Genomic DNA, 21,765 nt, shown 5'->3' with positions numbered 1-21,765 from the left:
CAGCCTGCTGCCCCAGCACACAACAGCAAACATGATTGCACTGGCCATCACAGACTCGTAGAACATCCTCAGCATTGTCGGACAGATGTTAAAGGACCTCAGTCTCCTCAGGAAATAGAGATGGCTCTGACCCTTCTTGTAGACAGCCTCAGTGTTCTTTGACCAGTCCAGTTTATTGTCAATTCGTATCCCCAGGTATTTGTAATCCTCCACCATGTCCACACTGACCCCCTGGATGGAAACAGGGGTCACCAGTGCCTTAGCTCTCCTCAGGTCTACCACCAGCTCCTTAGTCTTTTTCACATTAAGCTGCAGATAATTCTGCTCACACCATGTGACAAAGTTTCCTATCATAGTCCTGTACTGAGCCTCATCTCCCTTGCTGATGCATCCAACTATGGCAGAGTCATCAGAAAACTTCTGAAGATGACAAGACTGTCTGCTTAATGTCCAGAACAAGTCTCATTTCTGATTAGGTCATTGTTGTTCTAGCAGTGGTGTCCTCGTAAGAGAGGGACATTCTCACCAGCAGTAGCTTGGTGGACATCACTGTTAAACTAACCAGGACTGGGATAGAAAACTAGGCAACTGTCTCAACATACTTAGCTTCCACATCACCCAGCTAATGCAAATAACATCTTGGATAAAGCAACTCACTTGATAATCACCACATCTAAACAGTCACTCTTGCCATCACTGAATTACCATGGCTGCAGAGTTTACAGTCCATAAGATGCACTGCAGCCACTTAACATGTCGTCTTCTGCAACCTCCCCCCAAAAGAATAACTTCTACCACCCAGACCAGTGCAAACCCTGCCGTGGCTGTGAAAGGAGGAGGGTTGGAGGAGGAGCAAGCAACCCCATCCTGAAAAAATCCAGTGCTGCAGAAACGCCAACAGAAGCTCCAAAGACCTCACCTTTGCCTGGAAGTCATGTAAGGTTGTGCAGTGAAGCAGAAGTCACAGGGCTAATCAACCTTCAGTCCAGGACAGGGATGGAATCAGAGCAACACACACAAAATGCTGGTGGAATGCAGCAGGCCAGGCAGCATTTATGGGAAGAAGTACAGTCGACGTTTCAGGCGGAGACCCTTCATCAGGACTAACTGAAAGGAGATAGTAAGAGATTTGAAAGTGGTAGGGGGAGGGGGAGATCCAAAATGATAGGAGAAGACAGGAGGGGGAGGGATGGAGCTGAGAGCTGGAAAGTTGATTGGCAAAAGGGATACAGAGCTGGAGAAGGGAGAGGATGCTGAATGCTGAACACCTACGCTCTGTCCGCCAGAGAAAGCAGGATCTCCCAGTGGCCACATATTTTAATTCCACATCCCATTCCCATTCTGATATGTCTATCCATGGCCTCCTCTACTGTCAAGATGAAGCCACACTCAGGTTGGAGAAACAACACCTTATATTCCGTCTGGGTAGCTTCCAACCTGATGGCATGAACATTGATTTCTCTAACTTCTGTTAATGCCCCTCCTCCCCTTCTTACCCGTTCCCTTATTTATTTATTTATTTATTATCCCCCCCCCCCCCACCTCTTTTTTCTCTCTCTGTCCCTCTCACAATCACTCCTTGCCTGCTCTCCATCTTCCTCTGGGCTCCCCTCCCCCTTTCTTTCTCCCTAGGCTTCCCGTCCCATGATCCTCTCCCTCCTCCAGCCTTGTATCCCTTTTGCCAATCACCTGTCCAGCTCTTAGCTCCATCCCTCCCCCTCCTGTCTTCTCCTATCATTTCGGATCTCCTCCTCCCCCCCCTCAAATCTCTTACTATTTCTCCTTTCAGTTAGTCCTGACGAAGCGTCTTGACCTGAAACGTCGACTGTACCTCTTCCTGTAGATGCTGCCTGGCCTACTGCGTACCACCAGCATTTTGTGTGTGTTGCTTGGATTTCCAGCATCTGCACATTTCCTCGCGATAGAATCAGAGGCTGTTATTGGCAGCCTCTGCCCCACCAGGGATGATGGGCTTAAAAAGAAGACCAATACAGCCAGCAGATGCAAGGGAACATGCGCTCTGCATCGCCCGTGGTGCTGTCTTGGAAAGTGTCTGCCCTTCTTCTGTTGTTGCTAAGTTAAAATAATGGAACTTTTCACGCTTGGGAATCCCTTTGTGGTGGTATGAAAGAGATCTCTCCATCACCTCCTCAAGAACAATGAGAGATGCACGGGGTATGATCCATCAAATGAATAAAAAAAACCTAATATTATTCATAGAGTAACTTCATTAGCAGTTTTACTACCTTCTCGAGACAGTTTATAGAGTACATAAAATTAAAGCTCTTTGTCTGAGTTGGCAGCAAACTTTGTAACCCTCAGCTAACTTAAAGCCAATTAAAGTTGCTATAAATTTAATCCTAACCCTAATGCTTTTGTATTGTGCACTAATTTTGCAACTTATCCAGAGCAGATGTTTGGAAAGTGTTGTTGGAGAACCTATGTCCTCCCCAGGGATGCACAGAATACTGTGACTGTGTGCCACCATGGACTTGTTGGAGTCATTGGGAACTTTGAAAACTTCCAGTTATCTCCTTGTTTAAGATTCAGATTTAGATTTAGATGTATTTATTGCATGTACATCAAAACATATGGTGAAATGTGTCATTTGAGTGAATAACCGACACAACCAAAGATGTGATGGTGTCAGCCTGCAAGTATTGCCACACATTCCAGTAGCAATATAACATGCCTGCAAGGCTTGGTAGAACAACACAGAACACTACAAGCAAAACCGACCCCGCTCAACCAACCCCAGGACAGTTCTCCTTTGGCCTCTAGTAGACTCGTGGATTTGCCGACATTGGGCTTTGACTTCCCCAATGGACTTGCAAAGACTTGCTGATCCAGGCTTTAGCAGACTTTTGGATTTCCAATGGATATTCTGGCTTTGATCATTGGTATTGACTCCACAACCTGTTGATGACGATGCATAAGGGTTAAAAGGTTGCAGGTCTGCCTGTTGTGGAGCCCAACTTGATGGGTCTACAGATTGGTGTGTGGGCGGTGTGGTCAGTACCCCTCAAGCATTGTTGACGATTTTCTAAAAGTATGACGTAACATACTGACTTCCATGCGCAATTCTCTGAGTGAGATCACGTACCAGACTGCTGCCCCACTGAATTCATACAGTAGCTAAGCTTTGGATCTAAAGACAAAATTAATAATGACAGCCATCAGTGTGAAAAGTGGTAGTGTTCCCTGATCAATGCAACTCTGCTATCACTTTAAGCAGCTACAAGGAAAGGTAGGCCGCAGAATCAGAATCAGATTTAAAATCAACAGCATACTTTGTGAATTTTGTTGTCTTTGTGGCAGCAGTACAATGCAAAACATAATAATAGAGAAAAGAACCATGAATTATATTAAATATTTATATACAATATTGAAGTAAATAAGTAGTACAAAAATTTAAAAAAAGTAGTGAGGTGTTCATGGGTTCAGTGTCCATTTAGAAAATGGATGGCAGAGGGGAATAAGCTGTCTGAACCATTGAGTGTGTGGGTCTTCAGGCTTCTGTACCTCCTCCTTGATGGTAGCAATGAGAACAGGGCATGTCCTTGGTGATAGGGGTCCTTAATGATGGATGCTGCCTTTTCTGAGACACCGCTCCTTGAAGATGACCTGGACGCGACGGAGGTTAGTGCCCATGATGGAGCTGACTGAGTCCACAAATTGTTAGATCCTGGCGGTGTGCTGGGATCTGTCAGTTTCTCCAGTCGCATTGTCTGGATGTACAAGAAACAGTGCAGGTTCTGAAGATGACAAAGCAAAAATGTAATATCTCCACAAATGATCCCTCAGTCTCATGAATCATGTTCTTAATAATAAAAGGATAGGCCATGTTTTCTGTCAGTCATAAGTAATTAGTTCTTGGTCTATTATCATCACACATACTGAGATACAAAGAAAAGCTTTTGTTTGCGTGTGTGATCGTTCCATACATATTTACATTAAGATGGTACCGAGTATGGAATATAGAGTTATAATTACAGAGAGAATGCAGTGCAGGTAGACAAATGAAGAGGACGAACCACAGTGAAGTAGAGGAGTGATCAAGACGCCGTCATTATGCTGCACAAGGTCTGTTCAAGAGTTTGATACAGCAGTATGCAAGCTGACCTGAAGCCAGCTGGTATTTGTAGTCAGGCCTTGATGGGGCCACTTGCCTCCAGTTTTGGTGAGAAATAAAGTTGTCTTTATCCTCCCTTCAAATAAAATTTCTGGGAGCCACTGGAGGGTATCTGTAATGGTGAGGTCCTTCCTGTCAAAGGAGCACCCTGCTCTTGCAAGGGACTACTCTGATCACGGAAAGGAGAAAAATATCGTGATCCCCCCCGCCAACCTACTTATCTGCCTCACCACCAACCTAGTTGGACCAGCCAGTGTTACAGGTTCTGAGAATCCGAATGTTACTGAAACTTAAGAGAAGCTTTAAAAAAAAAGAAGCTTAAGTAAGTTTTAAAGACTGGAGTCCTCCCACTTGATTCTTTTCTCCTTCACAAGTTCCTCTTGTCCCTTTAGCCCAGGGGTTGCCAATGTGGCCCACAGACCCATCGGTTATTGTTAGAGGTCCATGGCTAACAGAGGTTAAAACGTAGTTAAGAGTGGCCATCTTAAATTCACTTAATAAAAATTTATCATCTATTCAAAAAAGATAGATCCAACCAAATAATATGTTATGACTAGTGTTAAACTCTTACAAATTCTAAAGGAAAAAATAAAACAGCCAAAACGATGTCTGGGCAGCCACAAAACGCAGACTGAACTTTCAACGATCCAGCTACAAACGACTCCCAGCCGAGGATTAAGTGTTTAAGTTGTTTGCAAGACAGGCTTAAACTCCTTTATAAATTTCCAAGCCTCTTCTGGGGAGTCAAATTGTTTTGGGGGGGGGCATTAGGCAGGGAAGTTCCCAAACAAACTGGATAACGCAAAGAGGGATGACAGTTCTTATAAAGTTCAGCCATCACTTCCCGATATTTAATTCCTTCTGCATAAACCTCTGGGGCAAAATCTTCAACTATGCGAATCTCTACTCTATTGTAAATTAGCTTGCCCCACTTCCCAGCATCTCGAAGAATTGCTTCTTTAGTAGTAAAGTAATGCAAACATAGAATCACTGGGTGAGGTTTCAACTTGACAGAAGGCTTTGGGCGGAGGATTCAGTGAGCTCTATTGTCGGAGGAGCTTCAAGTACATCACTAAAAAGTGAGTATAGCATATTCATGAAAAACTTTAGTGTCTCACCGGTTTCCATGTTTTCAGGCAAACCCAGTATGCGTAAATTCATCCTATTCCAGATCAGTCGTTTTCTTCTTAATTCTTAATAATTCTGAAGAAAGCTCAACAAGTTTTTTCCATAGTAGATATCTTTAATTCTTGTTCATTAATCACTTGATTCACTGTCTCCTGTTCTCTTCCAGTTCTATTAGTTTCCTTCTTAAGCGTCTGATATTGAAATTCCAAATTCCTCAAAGATTCCTGGACAGCAGAAACGGTTTTTTCAAGCTTTTCATTAGCATTCGTCAGTTTATCAATCTTGGTGTCCACCATTCCGATCTTGGTATTAATATCTCACATCAAAGAAAACATTCTTTCTGAAGTAAAGACTTCCTCTGACTCCTTTGTTTGTTCAGCTTCGGAAACAATTTTGCCATTCATACCTGGTGAAAGGGAAGCCTTTCCTCAATGTAAGTCCCAATTAGGAGGGCCTAGACCTCAGTTGCGACTGATTTTCCAAAATGGCCTGTAATAGTTATACACTTGAACTGAGATGCTGAGAAAAACTTACTAAAACAATTTAAAATGTATTAAAAGGCTTCTATACATTTCTTAACACTTAAAAGCATGTCTGTTTAGAACAGAGATAAGGAGGAATTTCTTTAGCCAGAGGGTGGTGAATCTGTGGAATTTATTGTGATTAGACAGCTGTGGAGGCCAAGTCATTGGGTATATTTACAGTGGAAGTAGATAGGTTTTTGATTAGTAAAGGCGTTAAAAGTTATGTGAAGAAGGCAGGAGAATGGGGTTGAGAGGGATAATAAATTATCTGTGGTGGAATGGTGGAACAGACTTGATGGGCTGAATGGCCTAATTCTGCTCTTATGCCTTACATTCTTTTAAATAACGTGACCCCCACCCCACCTTAAATTATCTGATATGAATCTATCAGAGAATTTAAAGGTAATTGCTTGAAAACGATATAAATTTTAGATCAATAACATCTATGAAAAAATGTCTTAATGAGTTAATTGCCCACTGTAAATTGCTCCTTGGGTAAAAGGATGTTGGTTTTGAAGGAGCGTGAGGAGAAGAGGTGGGGCAAATTAGTGTAGGAATGGGGATTGCTGAATGAGTCAGTAGTCTCACTGTGTGATGCGTTATGGAAACAAGTTCTTCCATCTAACCAGTGAATATCTATTTATACTAATTGTACACTAATCGCCATTTTATTCTCCCCTGCTGTCACTGACCTACACACTAGGGGCAATATCCAGTAGTCAATTAACCTACCAGCCTGCAATTTGAGACTCGATAGGATCTTTCTTGGTAAGAATATATGGAAACGTGGAAAACATTTACCTGAAGGTCTCACAGCATCCAAAACTCAATGTGAAGACACCCTGTGCTTCCTAATCTGGCACAGGATTCTCCAGGAAGTCTGCAATACAAGTGGAGGCATTGACTGCAAATTTCCCAATTATTGTGCATGGTGACCTCCAGACATCTGGAGGTTGCTGTCAGATATGGGCGGAGGTGGGGGCTCAGGGGATAACACTTGGAAAACTGGGATTTCAGCTGCCGTTTCTCCACAAGTTCCAGGGCAACTTTTTTTAAAATCAAAATGAGCTAAAGTCATAATAAAAATTGTTTATAAAAATAAAGAATAAGAATGCCTTTTTGTTTTTACATTCATAGACAATGTGTTAAGTAATGTTCTGTTACATTGTGTTCCAGTAGAACTGTTGCCTCTCTTGGAGCTGTACACTACTATAGTAATTGAGGGACCTTCTCATCCAGCCCAGCTCCTCCGTGTCCAGTAGTGGAAGAACCCTATACTGTGGTCCTTCCCCACTGAATCCTTGTGCTGGCTGCACCTGGCTTCATTACGTCCTTCAGCACGTTCTCCAGTTGGCAGCATGCCTCTACAGACATCTCGATGTGCTGGCAGACCAACAAATTTCGCGCAGACCAAAGGGTGACTTTCACTGACAAATGCTCTTTGGTTAACTGCTTGAGCAAGTGCCCGTCAGCAGAACAAACTGCTTGGAGAGTTATACATAGTAGCAGGATTCCAATTCGCAAAGAGCCACACTTTAATGAGTGTGTCAGCACTGTTTCAGTAGAAGCGGTTTGAATTTGGATAGAAACTGTGCAAGTTTACCCAATCCTTCTAAATTAAAAATTAAAGTTTTGCACAATCAGACCCCAACTTTATAAATTACCTGTTTGGAAGACTCTTCAAATATTTCAACAGATTGGATTAAAAATTTGTGATTTTTTTAGGAAATAACAACTGTCTGCATTTGAAATCAATTTCTATGCATTATTGTCAAACTTAAAGTTGAAGCTGGGTGTCTCCCAGCGCTAATCGATTTTTTTTATTGTATTCAAATTTCCAGAGTCAACCTATCGCCACCAAGCAACCATTGATGATGAAGCAGTATCCATGGAAATCTTAGATACTGCTGGGCAGGTGAGTTGATGCAATGCCCGAGCTCCAGGATAATCTTTAATCAATTGTTCTGGTTAATTGGGACACATCGGGTCCAGTACATTTTGGCCCAGTTAAGCAGCTGCCCCAATTAGTTGAAATTGGCTAATTTTTATGGAAAGGATAAAAATGATAAACTACCATTTAACTGGGTAACAAATTATGTATTTAAGTGAAATACAAAATAAATTAGAACACTACTAAGTACTACTACAATACTATAAAACTGTATAGCTCCTAATAGTTATCAATGGAGGAATTCATTCAATGTACGCTGACGTGTTCTTTTGATTAACTGTAAATGAGCATAATCAGCGCAGACATCTAGTGCAGATAATGGACTGTATTCAAACGGTGCTTTTAATGATTACATCCTCCAAATCTTCATTTTAGTTGTAATATTCAAGATGACTATTAATACTTTAAAATTACTCGTGGGTCCTAACTTGTTGAAGTAGTGAAGTTATTTTATTTTCACTCCTGGCCATTTCTGGCATTTCCAAAAATGAACTTTTGAAACCACAGTGAGCAGAACTGTTCTGAATTGTCTTACTGTTTATTACTTGCCAACTATCAGTGACAAAAATCACTGTTTTTGAACACAAACATGCAAGTGACGCTATTTAAAAACTGTTCACTCCATGCACAGTAGTGTCTGACGGCCACATGGCATGCATGCGACTGACGCTAGTTAGAAAATGTTTGGCAGCAGTCTCCTGTCCCAAGTAAGTGGTATAGTGCCAAAATAACCAAAGGGAATCCTGGCTATTTTCTTGATTTGATTTCGTTCTTTAAGAGTTGTCCCAATTAACCGGAATCCACTGTGTTTACCATCTTGATGATTTTGTCTTGTCCTCTATCCTCTCCACATGCATGCTTGAAAATGTACCAGAAAAAGGTATGGGAGATATAAAACTATTTGTAATGTTCTGATTAGAAAAGAGTAACTATTAGTTTATTTGTTTTTAACATTGGCACATATCTTAATTCTCTGCTGAAACGAGCCTCTCACTTCTCAGTTTGGTAATATATAGCTTCTGTGGTATGCACGCGCGCGCGCGCGCACACACATACACACACACACACACACACACACACTGTCTTAGAGGTATTAAAAGTGTAATGGAGGCAGAGAGATTTAGAGAGACAATTCCAGAGTCTAGAGTGTCCAAGGTTGAAGATTGCTGCTGGTAGGATAGAGGAGAGAGGAGGAACTGAATTGAAGTTTTCACATGGAGGAAGCTAGACATAAGGTTAGGATGAATAAGAAGGGATCTTAACACAAGGTTGAGAACTGGTGGATCAAGGAACGTAGTTTTAATGAGTACAAGTTGATTGAGATTGCAAGTTAAGATAACCTGAAACAGAGTTGAAATGAGTCCAAGACAATGGGATGTGAAGTGAGAGGCTGACCAGAGGAACCCTGAAATCGAGACATTGTAGATGCTGCATTCTGGAATGAGAAAAACAGAAAATGTTGGAGGTATTCAGTGGGTCAAGGCAGCATCTGTAGAGGGAAATGGACAGTTGACATTCAGGACGAGGCCCTTCATCTGGACTGAAAGAGTAGCAGGGTGATAGTATAAAGCTGGCAAATAATGGGTGATACCAGGTGAGGAGGGGTGAATCCGGGTGAAGAGAGTTGATAGGCAGGTGGAGGAGGGAAGAGTGGAAATACTGACAGAGGCTGGAAGAAGATAAGTGTTTATTAGGATGTTTTTTTAAGCATGGCTGAGAGTTTCTGGATTGCCTGGACTGAGATACAGATTTTAATATTGATTTTCGTTTTTGGTTTTGTAAAGGCACTGAGCTCAGGAGAATTATCAGAGGCCTTGTGGATACTATTGTATTCATAATTAACAAATACATACTGACAATCTGTGCACTCTTATATAATAAACTAGTTCCTCTTTTTCCTTTCATCACATTCAGTAGTATCCTCCCTGGAAAGTGAGAATATTCCTATAAAGAATGAGATCTTTATCAGCCTGTATCAAGTGCACATTATTTATTTACTGTCCATTCTGACACAGAGCCGGACGTCTGATAAGCAAAGAAACATTTTTGTATTTAGTAACTTCAAGACCAATTCAATTAACAAATTGATCTTCCATTATGAGACAGTAAACTACCTGCTTTAACATTTAGGAATGTGTCGGAAGTAGTGTGTTCTACTGGCAGTGGACTCACCAGGTTCAGGACAAAACATTTAAAAGCTGGAAAGTTCAGAAATGTAAAGCTGGATTTATGCTTAAATATTTTCTCTTCCCCCCACTTCCCCACCTTTTAAATCTGGCAAATCCCCCTTCCTTTTCAGTCCTGAAGAAGGGTCTGGGCCTGAAATGTCAACTGTTTATTCATCTCCTTAGATGTGACCTGACCTGCTGATTTCCTCCAGCATTCTGTGTGTGTTGCTTCAGATTACCAGCGTTTGCAGTCTTTCTCGTGTTTATGATTTTCTCTTTGATGCTATTGAATAACTATTATCATTTCCCATGTATGTTTTTGGATGTATGTAATTACCGGTGTCATAATTGGGCACTGCAACCTCTGCACTATGATACCTTGGCAGCATTTCCTGTACAAAGTGTTGCCAAGTTTTAAATTACTGTCTACACCATGTTTTGGTGAGTAACTTTGCTTTTCCTTCTTTTGGAAGTATATGATAGGTCCTGTTATTGAAGTAACAATTCTAAAGAGCTCATTTTCAGTTCTTATGTTTGTCTTCTGAGAACTGGCTCGATGAAATTGGGAGCTAGATTATACTGAATTGGTTAGGAATTTAATTACAACACTGTGTAATGCTGAATTAAAGTCTGTAAACTTGTTTTCCAGTTCCAGTTAAATTTCAGTCCTTTGGCATTCAAGAACAAGGAGAACTTTTACATTGGTTTGAACACACACACACAAAAAAATGTTAGTTTCAAATAACCATCCAAATATTTTGCCTGTGAAGATATAGGCTTACACCAATGTTTGCTCTAAGGTATGCGTGTGTGCGCGCGCACTCATCTTTTGCTACTAGTGCACAAAGGAATTTAAACTGCGTTCGAAAGGTTGTCACCTCTACCTCACTGGCATGTTATATTTCACGATCATGCACAATCGCACTTCCTTTCCTGGTTTCTGATGCGGACGGTGTTGACAACATGGAGTTTGCGACGATCTGTCTGCGGATTGTAGAGCTGGCTTATTTATACTGTTTTTGTTGAAGATGTTATTCAGTGCGCACATGTTGTTGTCACTGGGCAAAAAATTGCACAGTGCAAGATTTTTGCGCACACTGGTCATTACAAATTAGAGGGAACATTGGCTTACACTTCAAGAATTGAATATTGGCTTACACTACAAGAATTGAATATTGGCTTACACTACAAGAATTGAACATTGGCTTACACTACAAGAATTTATCCATGGTACCATAGAACATAGAATAACAGAGAACAAGAACAGGTCCTTTAGCCCACGATGTTGTGCCAAGCCAACTAAATGCCTAACTATACTAATCCCTTCTCCCTATTCTACCTATGGCTCCATGGATATAATATCCTTGCATTTGCTACACTTCCGTGTACCTCTCAAATACTCCATCATATTGCCTCCTCTACCACCCCTGGGAGCACATTCGGGGCAACCACCACTCTCTTGGACTGCACATCTCCTTTGAACTTCCCCTTTCTCACCGTAGATGCACGCCCTCCAGCAGCAGATGTTTCAGCCTTGGGGAAAAGATACTGGTTGTCTGTTCTCTCTGTGCCTCTCCTAATCATATAAACTCTTATCAGATTCCACTGAGCGGAGGCTGTGCGTTTTCCTGTCAGCAAAGGGCGGTGGTGGCCAGAGTTGAAAGTCGCCGTCGCTTGCCTACTACCAGCTTGCACTGTAAAGAGCATACTGCTTGTCATTCCTGACCTTATATTTGTCATGAAGTAGGCCATTTGGCCCAGTGGACCCATACCAGCTTCTGGGGAGCAAAGCCATCAATCGCACTGCTTCTCTCCATCCACAGAAATCAGTGGTTCTGAATGTTCGGCTGCCTGCTGGTGAAAAGTCCATTTCCTCAGCAGCCTTCCCACAGAGCTTTGTGCCTCTCTTCTCTGTGTAACACTGTGAAGTGTAACATGAACGTTTAACATAAAGCTGCTGCTTGCTGAAGTCCCAGCACAGCACTCAAAATCAGGTTTGGTTCAGCTATCTTAAAGAAAAAACGCAGCCTACACTCGTGCTTTCTGAATGAAATGAAATACGGCCTTAAACCTTGTTATTTTTAGAGCTGGCTGATATCCTTAAAGTCCTATACATACAGAGACTTCCAGCTTGGAGAGTATTCAAGTTCTGTCTTATTACAACATAAATATCGTTTTAAGAGCGATTGTTAAAAAAGCACAAACAATGAACTAGACTGTGCAAGGAACATTCTTTATTGTTCAGACATGCCTCTCACACCGCAGGATTTCATCCAGTTTAACTGCCTCTTCTGTTTGTCTACCTAAGCCCAGTGTGACCTACCTAATAGTTTTTTGCCTCAGTTTTGAGGAGTTTTTCTTAGCTCCCCAGGCCTCTTTTATTTGCTTTCCAGAGAAGGGCACTGCAGTTTTCTTTTGGGTTAAGGGGAGATGAGTAATTGTAGCTGCTGGTTTGTTTTTATCTCTTTCTTTTGAAGTTGATTTGTATTCTGTGTGCTCAGTAGGGGATGGCACCACAAGGAAAGACAAAAGAACGAAAGCTTTGCCTTTGTACAACATGCTTCACATTTTTTATGATGCCCCGATGCACTTTGCAGCCTGGTTATGTTTGAAGCATAGCCACTGTTAGAACCAAAGTGCTTAGGGAAGTCAAACGAGCAATGAGATAACAACTAGGTTATCTAGTTTTAAGCATCATTGAGGGATGCGCATTGGCCAAGGTGCTGGAGAGAGAATTTTGTTGTTCAAATGCAAGTAATTCTAAGTCACTGGTCTATGGGACCAGCAAAACTGCCCATTTGCTTTTGAATTCTACTCCTCTTCAAATCTTTGTTATACAGGTTATACAATTTAAAAAGGAGCAACCTAACTGTTACTTACTTCCCGTTATGCCACTGGCATTTAGGGCGCCACCTCTGGCGGTATTCACGGCTTCCTTCATCATGTCAGTAGCTTCCTCTTGGTTTTCCCGACTGTCAGTCACTGATATCCTGAATAGACACTCAGGAATACTGTCGCACTCAGATGTAGAAGGATTCTTCATTGCTGCTTCCATAACAATTTTGTTGTTAGCCCTGAGCTGAACCCCCGGACCTGGAAGACCCGTGAACTGCTCTTTGTCTGGCACCTACCCTTTGACCTGTTTGGTATGGGTGACCCTACCAAGGGTCAAAGTATAAAGCCCTGACACCGGCCAACAGAGCTCTCCAGGTCTTTGAGGCACGCAAGCCTCCAAACCCAACGACACGATTGTTGGCCTCTTGGAGGAACTTAGTTGTTGCTGGGTCTAAATTCTAGGTTATCCCTCTTCAGACAACCACAGCATTCTCTTTGGCATTTAGAGATACGTAATGAATGTTGTGCTTGCAGCTCATAATTGTTATTGTTCCTATCTCCATAACATAGGTTTTTTTTGTGCTGAGAATGTTCAGCAGGATGGGTAACATGCCTTGCCTTGTGCATCACTTTCTACATGAACTGTGCTTCAAGCCTCTCTTTGATTGGATGTGTGTGGGGAAAGCATAATCTGAAAATTATAACTACATCATTTATAAATGAAATAAAAAAGATAAACGTGATCGAAATATGGATTTGGCTGTCTCAAAAATACTTCGGATTCTGTTCTGTTGAAATTTCCAAGGCCAGAATTGCCAAATTTTTGTCAGGTGATTTTTGTATCAAAGACTGTAGAGTAAAGGTGAATTGAGTCACAATTTAATGTTCTCAAGGAGTTGAAGGCCCTTGTCATTAGTGCTATTAACTAACTGTATTTGGTATGAAAGCTTCTTATTCCCGTTTCCCATAACATGATTGGAAAAAGTATTCTGGTGGTATACTAGAATTAGAAATGCAATCTAATGTAGTTCCTAAGACACTAATGGACCTGTAATTCAAAAACCTTTGAGAAAGTTTCTGCCTGCAAGAATTTATTAATACAATTGTTGTAGTCCAAAAGCTTTTTGTTGTGTGTTCTCTCCAATTAATTGGAGATGGATATAGCGATGCATACCATATAGGGTACCTTACCAAAGCGGTTTCCGTTTCAATTTATGAATCAGCACTTGGCAGTCTTGCTCACTAATGCACTCCCCAGCATTTGGCAGGGCTTTGCAGGTCTTAGTGAATAGTATGATTTGGTTTTTGTTTTCTCTGAATGTGTATTACCCATGGAAATAAGACCAAATAAATCAACGGTGAAGCTATATAAAGAAAATTGGCTCACTATTCATGTTCTGTTTGGAGTAATACATTCTCCAGAGGAACTGTAATGGCTCTTCACCATTCATCTGGTTTGTTGTTTCTGTTGGTTGAACTCAGTGACTGAAATTTCTCTTTAGCTTAGCGGAGGTTCCTGCTTTAAAAATGGGACTGCATTAAGATACTTTCAACAGATCTGTTTTGATAGATTAGTAGTCAGGAACTTCTTTTACATTATGCTTTTTGCTCCTGTAAGAGTTTAGTGAACAATGAGGAAACAATGAACGTTTAAATGCTGTCAACCTCAAATGCCCTCTCAGCTCATGTTTCCTTCATTGTTGCTTCCTGGTCGTTGGGTCTAAAAGGAAGTCATATTTCAGTCAATGTAGGTCAACACTGCTCAAGTGATTTTTTTTACCAGGCAGTTGCAAACCTGTACTGAACTGAGTCTATGATAAATTCTTAAATGGAAAATTGCCCTTTTTTTTTCCTTTTCCAAAGTGATTACAGGATCACATTAATACAATATTACAATACTTCGCGATACATACTATTTATAATTTCAAGTATTAACACGGTCGTTCGAGCCCCTGTGAAAATTCTCCTTCAGGCTTCACTGACTGGCTAATATACTTTCTGGAAGGAAGTTTCAGAGATACATTACAATAAAATTCCATAAATCCTGCAGGCAGAGGACTTGGGTGGCACTGGTAGGCAGATTATAAAGACTATTGGATATCATTCAATAATTAATACTCCATAGTACATAGTAGCATAATAATCATTCCAATAAACCCAGTTAGATCAAAGAGACCATAAGAAACAGAGCTGTAAGAGCTATGTATCAGTAATCTTATCTGCTTTGTACTCTGTTTTGTGGGGTTTATTATGGTAATTAGTCACATGAGTGGGGGTGTGGTAAAATCAAAGGTAATAAGTTACATATTCTTGCTTATTTTGTGACAGCTTGTGGCTTAGGACCGACGGAGGTAATATCTTTGCTGACCACAATATCATTTATTGCTAATAAAGGATCGAACAAAGGATTCAACTCTTGGGAACAATTATCTTGTTGGAGTTGAGACTGCGTCATGCAAGTATAACAATCTTATGATGGTTGCAGGCTAGCAGCAATTGTTTTGATTCTGGATTAGTTTTGCTGCTCAATAGCCCTAGTCAGGTTCATAGGACATGGGAACAAGGTCCCAGTAAACCAATTGCCGAACCATCCAGATCTCTGAATAATCAGATAACGTATTATTAGAGTTTTACCATAGCAAGAATTACCACCTTCCCATTATTTGCAGAAAGCTGTCAAAGCACATCTAATTCCCTCTAATTTGCAATGACCAGTGTGTGCAAAAATCTTGTGCTGTGCAATTTTTTGCCCAGTGACAACATGTGCGCGCTGAATTTTTTATACAAATGTATTCACTTTACCAGTTAGCAAAACACTGTCAATAAGAACTTTGCTTTCCTCTGGGTTTGACCGTTTTTGCCCTCATTCATTTGCACTGTCACAAAACATACGTAGCAGGCCTGTGTCAGGTAATGAAGGATTTTCTCTCCAGAGGTTTGCACACCATTCATATGTGATTTGCTTGCTAAAAGACGCTTTAAAAAGCCAAGTTTCCAAACATCACTCCACTTCTTCCCACTTGCAACTTCTCCAGCAACTTTTGCATCACGACAAATCACACAGGTAACTCCAGTTTCTGTATTGTACATAAGTATTTATTGTAGCTGCACGTTCCTGACCCCATGAACTACCGATGTAGCATTTTCTACTCTTTCTTTAAACCATTCTGCTTTAAGTGAACTAGCAGTTCTTTTGCACTTCATGCCCTTTGCTTCTTTGGAATTCAACATAGTGGATCAATAATTTCTTCAATAAAGCAGTATAAATAAGCCAATTCTAAAATGTACAGACAAATCGTCACAAACTCTACGTGGTCAACACCGTTCTCATCAGAAACCGGAAAAGGAAATGTGGTATGCTAGATCATGAAACATACTTAACATGCCAATGAGGTAAAGGGTGACAACCTTTTGAGCGCACTTTAAATTACTTTGTGCACCAGTAGCAAAAGATGTATGCACGTGCACGCCTGCACGCCAGAGAGGAAACATTGGTTAATATCCAAGAGTATATGTTTATAGGTAGAGAAAATAAATGATTTTGCTTTGATTATTAGCAGGAATTGGTCACCAATTCTTAAACCGAGTGATGTGTCTCTAGAGTGGAATTTGATTATTAGATGATAGCTTTGTTTTATTTCTATATCTGAAGACAGTAATAATCTCAGTGTCTCCCAACACGAAAAGTATGTGACATATCATTATTTTTCAGGAAGATGCCATTCAGAGGGAAAGTCACATGCGCTGGGCAGAGGGCTTTGTCTTGGTTTACGACATCACGGATCGAATCAGCTTTGAAGAAGTGATTTCATTAAAAAATTTTCTGGATGAAATCAAGAAGCCAAAAAATGTGACACTGATCCTCGTGGGCAACAAAGCTGACCTGGACCATTCCAGACAGGTCACCACAGAAGAAGGGGAGAAGATGGCAACGGAAATGGCCTGTGCTTTCTACGAGTGCTCAGCTTGCACTGGGGAAGGTAACATCAATGAAGCCTTCTATGAACTGTGCAGGGAAGTGAGACGCCGCAAAATGATTCAAGGCAAGACGAGGCGGAGAAGCTCCACAACCCACGTCAAGCAGGCCATCAACAAAATGCTGACCAAGATTAGTAGTTAAGTTAGTGCTGAAGGAAACCTGTTTAAATACGGAAGAATACTTAGATTCATATCATATAAAATAGGAAATAAGCAGTCAAGGGTGTTAGCTTTCCAAGTAGCTTATATTCTGTCAAATAGGCAAAGCCAAGCATTCATCTGACAGAAAAAAATTGATGTTCTATAATATTATATATCACATTGAAGAGTGCGTGTCAGGCTGATAACCCTTACTGTATACAGGTTTACTAATAAAGATGAAATGGGATGAAGTGAGGCGGAAAGAATTTACTTCAGGTTTTTATATCTTATGATGGGTGTTCTCATTTTGAGTTTGACTAAGGTTTCCAGTTCCATTAGAATTAAAAGTTTAAGCAGTGCAATGCACAGGATAGTGGTCTGCAAATAGCAACCAGTCTTAACCAACGATCAAGATCTTGTCTTTTACTACAGTAGCTCAGCTGGTTATGGTAATGGCAAGTCTACAGATCAGGTTTGCCTAGAATCCATTCCCAGTGTTCTGAACTGAGGGTAGTTGGTAGCAGCCTCTGGGATAGGGGAGTGAGAATATTTCTTTGGTCCTCATACCCAGTTACTCAGTAGCAGCCCTTGCTAGGTGTGTGAATGTTTTCTCAATTTGATGACGGGGTTGCATCTGCTTGCACCACTTTCAATGCATTCCCCCCCCCCCCCCACCCACGATAGTCAAGTTGACCACTTAGCTCCTCATCGCTTTTATTAACGGTGGGCAAAACTGAAGGACCATCTCCTCCCAAGGAATTGGAGCCTCATCTTCTAGCCAGGACCTCATAGGGCAGGGAGAGAACTGGGAAAAAGAAAACCTCTTCATTGTACATTGATGTAATGCCTGTTAATAAATGAACAGAGGAAAGACTTTTAAATTGTAAATATATGTGAGCTGTTTTCAAATCTTCAAATAACATTGGATCTCTTTATTGAGAACAATGTTAGTAAATGGGATCCTGCAGTGCCGCTGCCTGTTTATAATAGATGCTGCTGATAAGGCAGTTCATGCTTTGCTTGGAAGAGTTGACAGTCCTTTTAAACTGAATCAGTGGTTATCAATATTAAGTCCATGCTTGATTATCTCATGTTGGTTGTTTACACAGCACTTTGTACAATCAGTATAAGTATGGTTTTTCATTAGTTGATGTTGTGGTCTGTCGAGCTTTCAATTATATTCATTAAATAATCAGTTATTAATGTAGCAAACAACTTCAAAACATGTAGAAGGATTTTATGTTCTGTGTACAATTTTCAGTTTTATTTTCCCATGAGATGTAAATTTATTTGTTACTTTAAAAGTTAAATGTTCCAAATAATTTCAGTAAAGAAAGTACAAATGAATTAAATAAAGTAGAAAATAATATTATGGTGAACTCCCACAGATTAGAAAATTAATACATCACAAATTAGAAACCACTGTGTTAAATGGAGAAGTATGTAAAACGTTATTGAACTGATTTACCTCTGCATGGTGAAAATTTGTCCTCATGTACAATGGACTGACTTCTGTAGAGCATTCCAAGTTTTAAATACTGAACAAATGTACAAAAGATGCGTCCTCATATATTTACTGCCACATTATTGTTGTAACTTGCTTTGTCATGTAAAATAAATCCTGAAATATTTGCTATTCTTCCAAATGTTTGACTAACTGCAAAAGTGTACACGTATTTCAGTGTACTGATATGTCCCAACTTGACTGGTATGATGGATCTGATAGAAGAGGTGGGCACTAGATTCTGCAGGTTGGTTATACAATGCTGTCTGAGGGTAATTATACATAGTTTTCACATTCCTATCTATGACATATCATAGCAACACTGTTAAGATTGCAAATGAGAATAAAAGCTTTATTTTAATCCAGCTGAAGATGCTAGTGCACATATACCTTCAGTAACCAGGAAACCCATTTCTGTCCATGGTGCACTGATAATGACATCAAAGAACTACCAACCTGATCTCTTGATTAGAACCGAATCTTTTTAGTGAAGCAGTTGTTGTAATTCGAGAAGGTTGTTTTGTTGTGACTCTCTGTGCCTTGTGGTGCGTTGGGCAGCAAGCTTGCCATTTCTTTAGTATTTTTGTCTTTTTTTTAACGAGGTTGAGATGCTCGCTCGATGCTCAATCCAGCACGGATGGAAAACGTGCAAGGAGCCGGCCGGATTCGAATCCAAGACACACTTGCCTGGAAGTATGGTGTGGATGCTACTACACCACCAGCTGGCTAAACTTCTTCCTTTACTTTGGTTATAATTAACCAGGGTCACTGTGAGCTTCATCGGAGTGGAATAATTTGGTGCAGTTTATACCTATTTGCATAAATGGAAAGTTCACTTAATGAAGTCCAATGATGCTGAAGTATCGACAGCATAGTGGTGCACCTGGTAGAGCTGTTGTCTCATAGTGCCAGAGACCAGACTTCAATCAGGATATTGATTTTAGAAGCAGAAACATTATGTTGCAGTTATACAAGTCGTTGGTGATGTTGCAATTGGAGTACTACGTACAGTTTCAAATCACTCTGTTGTAGGAAAGACATTTTCAAGCCAGAGAGGGTGTAGGAGGGATTTACGTGGATGCTTCCTGGACTAGAGGACCAGTTATAGAAAGGAGTGGTCACTGCAGGAACTCCTGTAGAGCAGGAGAATGAGGGGTGACTTCATAGAAATTTACAAAAGCATGAGGGGTCATGGACAGTCCCAAGTCTAGCTGCAAAAGGAGGAGGGGTAGGGACGGGGCTATCAACCTCATCCTGTAAAAACCCAGAGCTACAGAAATGCCAACAGAAACTCCGAAGACCTTATCCCTGGGAGAGGAAAGATCTTTGAAGATGGGCTAAACCTGGGGACAACTTGAAAGACCAGCCCAGGATTCTGCAAGCTGCTGTCAGCAGTCTATGCCTCAGTAGGAGTAATAGGCTTAACCATAAGGGATATGGATAAGGTGGACGGTCATGGTTGGGGAGTCCAAAACAACAGGACACAGATTCCAGGTAAGATGGGAGAGGCTCAAAGGAGATCTCAGAGGTAACTTCTTCACACAAACAGCAGTGAGTAGCCAGAATGAGCCGCCAGAGGAAGTGATGGAGATGGGTACAATTATAATATTTAAGAGACATTTGGATAGGTAGATGGAAGGGAAGGGCTTGGAAGATTATGAGCCAAACATGGGCAACTGGAACTAGGTGGAAGGATGCTGTGGTCAGCATGGAATAGTTGGGCTGAAAGCGCTGTGTCTTTGCTGTACTACTGTGTGGACGAGGTTCTCAGTAGCATTCTCCATCTCTGCTTTAAGTGGTCATGGGCCAGACGGTAGGACTGCATTTTTTCCAAGATGATGCCTCAAAAGGCGCCATCACCTAGGGCATGCCCTGTTCTCATTGCTACCATCAGGAAGGAAGTACATGAGCCTGAAGGCGCACACGCAATCATTCAGGAACAACTCCTTCCCCTCTGCCATCTGATTTCTGAATGAACATTGAACCCATGAACACTATCTCATTGAAATCTGAGCCACACACATAAAATGCTGGAGGAACACAGCAGGCTAGGCAGCGTCTATGGGAAAGAGTACAGTTGACATTTCGGGCCAGGACCCTTCAGCAAAGAGTCTCGGACTGAAACATCGACTGTACTTTTTTCTATAGATTTGCTGCCTGGCCAGCATTTTGTGTGTGTGTGTGTGTGTGTGTGTGTGTGTGTGTGTGTGTGAGACTATTTTTATTTTTTGCGCTACTGGTTTAATGTAACTATTATATACACATATATATGTATGTATATGTATATAGTTGCTGTAATTTGAAGTTTTTTCTCTATTATTAATGTATTGCATTTTACTGCTGCCGCAAACACTACGAATCTCACAAAATGTGCCAGTGATATTAAACCTATTCTGAACCATCAGTGAGAATTACACAGTAATGTGGAATGCATTGTATGATAAAGTGATGAAGCTAGTTCATTAATGCCATTGCTCAAAAGGAAATTGAGAATGCATATGAAGGAGAAACAACAATAGGGCTAAAGGGACACCTCATGTAAAGAGCTGACAGAAAATCATGAACTGAATCACAAGCTGTAACCTTCTGTGATTGAGGTGTGAAGATCTAACAAAATGGATATTGGCATAGGACAAGTTCTCCACATGATGTGAACTTCTGGTGAACTGACTAATGTAAGAGGTTAGCATTCAGCTATTTCCTTTGGTACTTTGGGTACAAATCCAGCTGCAGACAATCAGTTGAAATATGCCTTTGCTGTGGTGTTTGCCATTTGTAAGGCTTCTTTATTTCAGATACATTTGGTTTTCATTTCTTTGTGTATTTAGTAACTTTGAGCGTATTGAATGGCCAAGAATTGCCAAGGAGCTGAATGACCACCTCCTGTTATGTTAAGACGTGAGATCTATGTATAAGGCAGCTCCTATGATCACAATATAATTCGATCCATTTCGTGATTTGCTCCAACCACCCACATGTGGGACAGGGGCACTGCAAGTAGTGCTGCTGCCTCAGGGTTCCTGTGACCCAGATGCATTCCCCAGGTCCTGAGGTCAGGAGTGGCTTTTCCCTCACACCTCTAGTTCCATGAGTTTTTTGGTCACTATAGGTACCCGAGAGTCCAGGTGGGTGTCAGCAGAATCAGGGAGGAATTGATGTAAATATTGGGGGAATAACATGTTAGGGTAGAATTGGTGTAAAAACGGGTGTTTGATGAACATGGATTGGGAACCCACATCTCCGTGTTTTATCTCCTATGAGTCTAACTCTTAATAGGTTACGGGTAAATGGGAAAAATAGGATTGCTCTAGGAGTAGGTGTAGATGTGATGGGCTGAATGGTCTCCCCATCATAAGGAAACAATTCCTGTTTTAATTGAGGGTGGTTATGGGATGGGTGGGTGG

General features: G+C 41.0%; 1 protein-coding gene across 1 annotated transcript in view; it reads left to right on the top strand.

The window, feature by feature from the left end:
• rerg (RAS-like, estrogen-regulated, growth inhibitor) overlaps nt 1-18,489 on the top strand; it is a 71,876-nt gene extending 53,387 nt beyond the window's left edge. The window contains exons 4-5 of the mRNA XM_072240993.1: nt 7,626-7,699; nt 16,451-18,489. Coding sequence (XP_072097094.1) covers nt 7,626-7,699; nt 16,451-16,858 — 482 coding nt within the window. The 3' untranslated portion in view covers nt 16,859-18,489. The remainder of the gene's footprint in view (nt 1-7,625; nt 7,700-16,450) is intronic.
• The last annotated feature ends 3,276 nt before the right edge of the window (nt 18,490-21,765 follow it).

The sequence above is a fragment of the Mobula birostris genome, chromosome 23 (genome assembly GCF_030028105.1).
Source record: "Mobula birostris isolate sMobBir1 chromosome 23, sMobBir1.hap1, whole genome shotgun sequence".
Taxonomy (NCBI): domain Eukaryota; kingdom Metazoa; phylum Chordata; class Chondrichthyes; order Myliobatiformes; family Myliobatidae; genus Mobula; species Mobula birostris.
This window is presented reverse-complemented; position numbering and strand designations above follow the sequence as displayed.